This window comes from Rhincodon typus, chromosome 4 (genome assembly GCF_021869965.1).
Source record: "Rhincodon typus isolate 14 chromosome 4, sRhiTyp1.1, whole genome shotgun sequence".
In the NCBI taxonomy this organism is placed as follows: Eukaryota; Metazoa; Chordata; class Chondrichthyes; order Orectolobiformes; family Rhincodontidae; genus Rhincodon; species Rhincodon typus.
The window spans coordinates 51956727-51966136 of NC_063335.1; the positions used below are offsets into that span (position 1 = coordinate 51956727).

At 37.7% G+C, this 9410-nt stretch overlaps 1 protein-coding gene across 1 annotated transcript in view; it reads right to left on the reverse strand.

Moving 5' to 3' along the window:
- Nucleotides 1-9410, reverse strand: part of rttn (rotatin) — a 181259-nt gene that overhangs the window by 91266 nt on the left and 80583 nt on the right. The window contains exons 19-23 of the mRNA XM_048595750.1: nt 9274-9373; nt 6756-6844; nt 4604-4721; nt 1254-1350; nt 431-490 (exon numbers count right to left, since the gene is read on the reverse strand). Of these exons, the coding sequence (XP_048451707.1) occupies nt 431-490; nt 1254-1350; nt 4604-4721; nt 6756-6844; nt 9274-9373 (464 nt within the window). The remainder of the gene's footprint in view (nt 1-430; nt 491-1253; nt 1351-4603; nt 4722-6755; nt 6845-9273; nt 9374-9410) is intronic.

Here is a 9410-nt window from a genome sequence, read left to right on the forward strand (position 1 = left end):
GTAGAGGTCAGTACGCCAGACTACAACAGCACCACCCTTCATAACAAAACCAGGGTTGGATCTAAGCGCACAGAGTGCAGCGAGTTTGTAGGGACATTGGTTGGATTCGGTGAGGGGGACAGAGAAATTGAGTCGATCAATGTTACGTCGACAGTTCTCCATGAACAGATCAAGTGCAAGTAAAAGGCCAGAGGGAGGGGTCCAGGTGGAGGGAGTGTGTTGGAACTGTGAAGGGGTCTGTGGGACGGGCAGAGGACTCTTGTCCAAAGAAATGGGCATGGGGGCGAAGACAGTGGAAGAAGAATTCAACGTCATGTCATGCCCACAACAGATTATAATGGATGGAAATACAGTCTCATGATATTTTCTATGGCTACAACAAATATTAATAAAATGTGTTGACAATAGCATAAAAAATGTAAAGGATTACCTTTGGGTTACAACAACTGGTAAACTGAATGGCGGGGATGGAGCAGTGATGTTATCAGACCTGTTACAAACACAATATTAAGGGTAAAGAATTCAGTAAATTAAACACATCTCACAGATTGAATCGCAAAAATCTGTACATTAAAAAACCTCACCACTAAGCAATGAACTACAAATTTGATAATTTGCAACAATGAAGTGTACCTTTTATATCAAATCTAAAATTCAGTTCACACAGAAGTTATCACACATATTGCATACAGTTGCTTCATAACAGAAGAAAGATGTTTTTTATCCGCACATCGCTTCAGTAAACTATCTTAAACTATCAGTTTGAGGTGAAAAATGTTTAATTTTACTTCCAAAAATAATGAAAAGTACTACAAAAGTTGAAAAATTTCCTTGAAGCATAACAAAAAGGATTTTCATATTGTCTTGTGTGATTTGCCATTATCCGTGTAAAGAATATATTCTAGGGAGTTTTGACTCATGGATACTTGAATGAGCTAAAAAAAAAAGTTACATAAAACAAGACCTGTCAAAACCTCTCCCTCTCCACCATATTGAAACAAGGTTAAAAATTAAACATCACATTTATCAAACTCAGTCATATTTAACTTTCAAATGATAGTAAATATATGCTGATTTAAACCACTGCACATAATAATCTATCAATATTATCCTAAACAACATTGTATTTGCTTTGGACATGACATTATGAAATTCATTTTTCAAATGACCAAAGTATTATATTGTTTAATACTATTACATTGTTGCAAACATTGAACTTTAGTTGTTCATTTTGACAACTTGCTTCATCTTACCAGGAATCTATCCTGGCTACTTCATCAAACAGCAGTAGAGTTAGCAGAGCTGCCACCTCACTAAGAATTTCTTTGTCCTTCTGCAAAGCCAGGGACACTGAAATGGCAACAAAATAAATGATAAGTTTGTAAAATAACATTGTACAGGAACTGAGCTGCAAGGTTACCTTTTTAAGTAGAGATCTGTTTCAATTCAACTCCAGACTGTTGGTATTTTCTACACACATTCATAGAATCAAAGAATCCCTACAGTGTGGAAACTGGCCCTTAGGTCCAACATGTCCACACTGACCCTCAGAGCATCTAAGCCAGAACAATCCCCTATAACCCACCTAAACTACACATTCCTGAATGCTACAGGCAATTTAACATGGCCAATCTACCTAGCCTGCACATTTTTGGACTGTGGGAGGAAACCGGAGCACCAGGAGGAAACCCATGCAAACACGGGGAGAATGTGCAAACTCCACATAGACAGTCGCCCAAGGGTGGAATCAAACCTGGGTCCCTGGCGCTGTGAGGCAGCAGTGCTAACCACTCATTTGCCCTCATTTGAAGTACATGAATTCACAAGTACTATTTTACAATCTAATACACAAATCACGTTATATGAAACAAAAATATCAAGGTAAAATTAAGCAGTACAGTATCACAATGCAGTCACAAGTGTAGAAGTGTAAAGGCATTTTCATGCTAAGTATGATGCAAGTTTGATTGATTTACAAAAATGCTGCTGTACATAATTGTTTAAAACACTAAGAAAAATATCATTTTGTTTTTTTTCTCCTGGAGGTAGCTGTAGTACAGAAGCTAAAAACAAAATCAGGTACAGTTTCTATTCTCAATAACAAAAAGGGAACTAAGGCTTCTAGAAGTAAACACTTCTTCACAACATTTTCTATTATACCTTCCTATGCCAACAGATAAAGATGCTGGCTGCGGCCCATAGGAACTTTTCATGCTGCAGTACATACAAACTTATTAATTACAAACAAGAGGAAGCCATTCGGTCTTTCTAAACTGCTCTGCCATTCAATAAGATAATGGTTAATCTGATTGTGGCTTCAAATCCTTATATCCACCTAAAGCTTATCCCTGATAAGCATTAATTCTCTTGTTAGTCAAGAACCTATCAACATCTCCCTAAAAAACATTCAATGCAAGTAAAAGCAAAATACTGTGGATGCTGGAAGTTCGAAACAAATGAGTGACTTTCCATTTAAGATGGGAATGATGCAGATTTTTTTCCTCAGATGATTGAGAGTGTACAGAATTCTTTTCCTCAGAGAGCGGTGGACATAGAGTCAATGCTGGAGAAACTCAGCAAGTCAGACAGCATCTGTGGAAAATCAAACAGAGTTTTCAGGCCAGTATGACTCTTCTTAATAAAGAGGTTGGAAATGGCTTCTTTTATAATTTTAACAGAGGCAAAGGAGGGGCAAAGGGTACAGAGGTGCTAGAGAAATGCTGCAGGTCTAGCCGCATCTGTAGACAGAAGAACAGAGTTAACAGTTCTAGTACAGCATGACTCTTCACCAGAACTGAAATGAGTTGGATAATGTTTTTGTAAAAAATATACTTTTGACAGAAGTGGAAGGTGTGAAGGGATCAGATGGTGTAGAGGCCCAATTCAAATGACAAAGGATTGCCAGTGCTGGTGAAACAGCCTTCACACTGTAATTGACACCCATTTTACATGTCTTTGTTTCATCTTACACCACCATTACCAGCTCATTTGTCTTTTACACTGGGCCATATACTGTCTGTTGCCTTTAACCCGCTGTCCCTGTCAAAAGTATAAAAGAACCCCTGACTGAACTGTTTCTGAACAGCAGTCATATTGGGCTCAAAAATTTAATTCCGTCTCTCTTTTCATAGATGCTGCCAGACCTGAAATTCTCCAGCATTCTCTGATTCAATGTCCACCACTCTGAGGAAGAGTTCCATAAACTCATGATCCTCTCAGAAAAAAATTCTGCATCATGTCTTCTGGGATACTGCGTACAACTCTGGTCTCCCTATTATAGGAAATATGCTGTTAAATTTGAAAGGATTCAGAAAAGATTTGCAAGGATGTTCAAGGGGGTGAGGCTGAAGAATAGGCTGGAGCTTATTTTCCTTGGAGCATCAGAGGCCGAGGGATGACCTTATAGAGGTTTATAAAATCCTGGAGGTATGAATAGGCTGAGTAGCCAAAGCCTTTCCTCAGGGTAGGGCAGTCCAAAACTAGAAGACATAGGTTTAAGGTAGGAGTGGAAAGATTTAAAAGGGATATAACGTGCAACATTTTCATGCAGAAGGTGATACATGTATGGAATGAGCTCCCAGAGGAAGTGGTATTAAAAGGGTATCGAGATGGGTACATGAATAGGAAGGGTTTAGACGGATATGGGCAAAATAATGGACTAATACAAATGGGTTTAGATTAATTTAGTATGGCATGGACGAGTTGGACCCAAAGTGTCTGTTTCCATGCTGTACAATTCTATAACTCTATAAATGGAAAACCCCTTATTTTTATACTATGTTCCCTGGTTCTCACACAATGGGAAATATCTTTTCGGCATCCACCCTGTCAAGTGCCTGTCAATTGTACTATTGTTCGCCTTTGAGAGTAAGTAATGTGGATAATGTATGAAGAGTTACGTGAGCTTTATCACAGCCCAAGGGAGAGGGACAATACAAGAGCTGAGCAAGTAGTTCAGAGGATAAAAATGTATTGATAGCCATAAAGTGAGTAGTGATGCAAATGAGGAGATCTTTAGAGTGAGAAAGCATATTGGAAAGACAAATGGAAAGAACCAGTATTAAGAGTGAGCAAGTGAGTTATTTACGAATATAGATCTCATTTTCCCTGCAGAAAATATGACGCCGCAGCATTCCTAACTCTTTTCCTTGCCAGTCCATAGAAAGGAGAGGAAAAAGAGAAGGCAAAAGAGGAGTGAGGGGAAAATCAAAAAGGAAAAGGAAAAAAAAAGACAAAAATAGAAACAGCAAGAAATCAACATAGTAGAGGAGAGCACTTCAGTCTCTCAGTGTGTGCGCAAAGCAATGAAAACAGACAAGTACTTAAAGATTAAATGATAAACTAGATGCGAGGTTAGGGAAGTGAATAGTGTGGGCAAAACAAAATTCTGATGAAGGGTCTAGGCCCGAAACGTCAGCCTTCCGGCTCCTATGATGCTGCTTGACCTGCTGTGTTCATCCAGCTCTACACCTTGTTATCTCAGATTCTCCAGCATCTGCAGTTCCTACTATCTCTGCTCAAATACGCTCTTACCTTCAGCAATTTAGCTTAAGTCTTTACTAACAAAGTTTCAGTTGAAGATGTAATAAGTTTAGGGGCTCACCTCTGAAGAGGGTAAGCAGAAAAGAGGACTGCTGAGCTAGGCTGTGGCGCAAAGTTGGATCCAAGTAAACCAGCTTTCGTAAAATTGTAAGACATGGCAACACCATGCACTGCATGCTCTAGACAGAGAAAATATACACAATAACTGTTTATTGGCAATATACACTCAAATTTCAACTAAGTAATTTAGTTATTAGTTCCAATAAATGTAAAGAACGATGAAAAACCATGAACAGCTGCATCAGCTTCTGACAGATTTTTCAATTATTCTTTAGAAGAAATATCATTAATTTGCTATTTTGATGCCTCACTCATCACAAGTAAACAAGAAATTCTTCCAGCCGAAAAGAAAAGCATCTAATCCGTACACAGCTATCGCATCAATTCACAAGCTCAATCACCAGGCATACATCATTTAACCAATGCAAATGAGCTTTTACTTCACTCAATGCAAATGGCAAAACTGATCAATATGGTTTGGACACAGACGTCTGAAAAGCCGTTACTTCAAGTGCTATTAAACCTAAACAAAGAACTAAGGCATCTTCTGATTCATTCGCTCAGATTTAAATTCACACAAAAAAAACTTTGCATAGTTGTACAATATTTCTTTGCTCTCCATTTAAAATGAACTGATAATGTTATAAACCTCTACAGCATTTGTCCTTTCATTAGTTTCTAGATAATTAAGATATTTTTGAGTTTTTAACCAGTTTAAGCAAATTCAGTCTTATTTGATATTTCAAACATTTACAAAAATTAAGAAATTCGAATTATCATCCCGTCTTGGAATTTTCTATGGTACATCAACACAACTAATTATTTAATTGGACAAGTAAATTCTAACACATATGTTGCTTAATCAGAGGATGATTTACTGCTCTTCCCTAAATGCCTAAATTCCACAGTTTGTACTACTTAAGTGGAAAACAACTGCATAATTCTGAGGCGGAAAGAGATCTTGATGTACTAGTAGATATGCTACAAAAGGCTAGAATGCAGATGCAGCACAATCATGAAGACTTATGGGATAAAAACTTTATAACAAGAGGATTTGAAGATAATGCTGCAGTTATACAGGGCATTGGTTAGACTGCATTGTGAATACTGTGAAACATTTTGGTCTCTTTATTTAAGGAAGAACGTAAACGGAGAAAAGAACCAGGCAGAGAAGAGATTGACATCTGGAATGAGCAGGTTGTCTTTTGAAAAGAAGATTTCTCTTCAGAAGAGCAAGGAGTGAACTGATGGAAGCTCAAAAGACCTTGAATGATATTTGACAAGCTGGTCATGAAAAGGGCATTCCCTCCTATGGTTGAGTCCAGAGATAGTGGGCACTGTTTTAAAGTTAGGGTTCACTCATGGAGGACTAAGAGGGAGGAAAATTTTGTCTCAGAGGGTTGAGCAACTTTAGAACACACTACATCAGAGGGCAGTGGAGGCAGGGTCACTTAGTATTTTTAAGGCTGAGATGGATGGATTCTTGTTCGGCAGGGGAATCAAAGGTTATCGGGGTGGATGGGAATGTGGAATTTGGAATACAAACTGATGAACCATGATTTTACTGAATGATGGATCAGGCTTGAAGGTTTGAATGGCCTACCTCTGCTCCTAATTCATATTTATATTCAAACATTCAAATTTAGCTTTAAAAATTTGGAGAGAAAAATTTGATACGAGTAAAAGAGACCTTGAACCTATACATTTTTGAAAAAAATTAATTAGTTCACAAAAATCTTTTAGAAAAATGGTTGGTACTCTTAATAGTCTGAGCTGCATGTAACTTTGGTTCCACAACAACTTAATTTGACTTTTTACTGGACTAGTAAACCACTCAAAAAATTCAAGATGACTGAGGACTGTCAATAAATATCAGTTGTGCCAAGCAATGACTATGCCCCAAAACATTCAAGGTGATAGCTCAATGTTTTGTGCCTTCACTTACTCCATAGATTAACTAATAACATTCAGGCTTTTAAAATGGCTAGAAGTCAAAAGGAGAACTCTATTTTTCTCCCCAGACTTGAAAATAATTGCAGAGAATTTGAAAGTTAAGATTTTAAAAAGCAATTGTACAAAATCTTTTACAAACCATGATTTTACAATCACATTGATAAATATCAAAAACAATGGAATGAATGTGTTTTATATACCTTTCCATTTCTGTGCACACTTTCATGTGCAAATGAAACAATCTTTTCTACGATACCTTGGTTTTTCAACACAGCATGGAGTTTGGCATCTGTAAGTAAGCAACAAACAAGAACATTTTAATAAAAACAAGGTGTGATCTGAATGGACTACCTGAAAGGATACTGGACCCAGATTCAATAGCATTATTCAAAAGATGATTGGATAAACACTCCAAAGCAAGAAATTTACAGGGCAAAAGGGGAATCAGCAGGGGAATAAAACTAATAAATATCTTAACAAAGAATAGGCACGGACATGTTGCATCAAATGACTCCCTGCTGAGCTGAATCATTCTATCAGTTAATGAATACTAACTTTAAGTATAATATCTCAAAAAACTATGTAAACTTTTTTTATTCACTCACTGATAATGCACATCACAATGCAAGGCTAGCATTTATTACAAATCCTTATTTGCTCAAGGAAATGTCAATGATTTGGAGATAACAAGAATTGCAGATGCTGGAGTCAGAGTCAACACAGTGTGGAGCTGGAGGAACACAACAGGTCAGACAGTATCAGAGGAGGAGGAAAGTCAAGGTTTCAGGTTTACCCCTTCATCAGGACTCTTCCAGCTCCTCAATGACAGTGATATAACTTCTCGCACTACTGCAGCCTGTGCACTAAATTCACTCCTATACCAGCTAATTAACCACAGTTAATTAGCAAGTTCCATGATATTAACCAAGTGACAATAAAGCAAATGTGATACATGTCTATATCAGGACAGTACTCCATTTAGAGGTGAAGTTGAATGTAGTTGCATTCTCATGCATTTGCTGTCTTGGTTCTAGGTGATATGTTGCTAATTTAGGAAAAAGACTCTGCAGTTCATCATGTACATGGTATACACTTCAGCTACAGTGAGCCAATTATGGAAGGCATAGATGGGGCATGTTTAAGCCATGCTATTGTACCTGCATCCACAAAGCCATTCACTGGCTCAGTTCAGTTACAAGTTAACAGTAACTGTCCTGATTTCTGTCATAGGAAATGCAGTAATAGAGATGCAATCGAATATCATAGACAGATGGTTAGAAGTCCTCGTGTTAGAGATGGTCATTGCCTGTCACCTCATTTGACACAAATATAATTTGCTTATTATTAAGCCACGACAGGATCTTGCCCAGGACTTGTTCCATTCAGGTCTGAAAAACTTTCACTACCAAAAGTGTAATCAACAATGAGAACTCAAGACTATTTTTTAAACTTTTAAAGCTTGGAGTTAAATTTTTCAAATCTATTTCTTCTTCAGTTACCAGGTACCAATAATAAAACAAAAAAACGTGAATGCTGAGGAAACAAAATGCTACTAAACTAGAAATAGTTAAAAGGAACCAAGTTAATAGTTTTGTGACTTTTATTACACATTTTCTTGGCGTCCTTCTTGAAGGCAGTTAACTCCTCAGTGAGGGTTTTATTTTTATGTGAGCGACGCTGGCTATCCCTAGTTGCCCTTGAGTGGTGGTGAGCTGCCTTCTTGAATCCATTTGTTGTAAATACACCCAAAATGCCATTATAGATGAAGTTTCAGGAATTTCAGCCAGTGACACAGAGAACAGCAGTATAATTCAGAGTCAGGATAGTGAGTAGCTGGGGGGTGGGGGTGGGTCTCTCGACACGACGTTATGGAATACTGATGCGATCACTCTTCATGCACAAGTCTCTACAGTGAGTGCTAACTGGGCTATTTTGCTATTACCATCCTCAGATGAAGTTCATGTATTTATTCTTCAAACAAAGGAACGGTAATTGAGAATCAGCATGCCATTTGTAAATTCAAGAGCCCCGAGTCAGATTGCAAGCTGCAATCAAGTAAGTGGTCACAGATTTGGAGTCAAACCCAGGGCTTCCTAGTCTGAAATGCTGAGGCTTTGTCCAGAAAAGTGAAAAATGAGCAGATGCAGAGTTGGTGTAATTGCCGTTTCCAATCATAAACAGAATCTTATCCTTTTACTCTCTTGAATTATGTTTTTTTTCTAAACTTCATGAGCACCAGCTGGGTACTGCTTAAGACATGGCTGAACATGGACAGAACTGACATTTTGCCACATGTTACCATCATTTATTACTCACATATTGTCAGTAATCAGGAATAAGCTAGAATGCTCTGAATTCCTCACTCTCTCAGCCTGGAAAAGGCTACCTTATACTTGGTGCTTGCAGTGAATACAAATGAATACTATCTAGAGTGCAGTGGTACATGCCACACTTTATTAATGTTGTGCAATGCCTATTACTGCAGTCTTTGCTAACAAGTCTTTAAAGTAGAAAGAGGTGGACAAATAATATGCAACCTACCACAATATTCAGCCCTATCCTGGCATCATTTATTTCCAGTGCATGAAAAAAACTGGAAACGAACCTAGCAACACAATATTTTAAATAAATATACCAAACAGAAAAGACTAATCCTTGAGAGTAGTGAGGTGCAATTATTTGAAAAATTACAGACAGTACTGCACAGTAAACAATTACCTTGAGCCATAACAGCCAGTTGCTCTGCTGCAGATTTCCGAAGAGACAGGTCAACTGTCTCAGAGATCAGGATTCCATACACTTTACAGACATTGTCTTCCTAAGGCATAAAGAACAATAGAACAGTGTTATTCTGA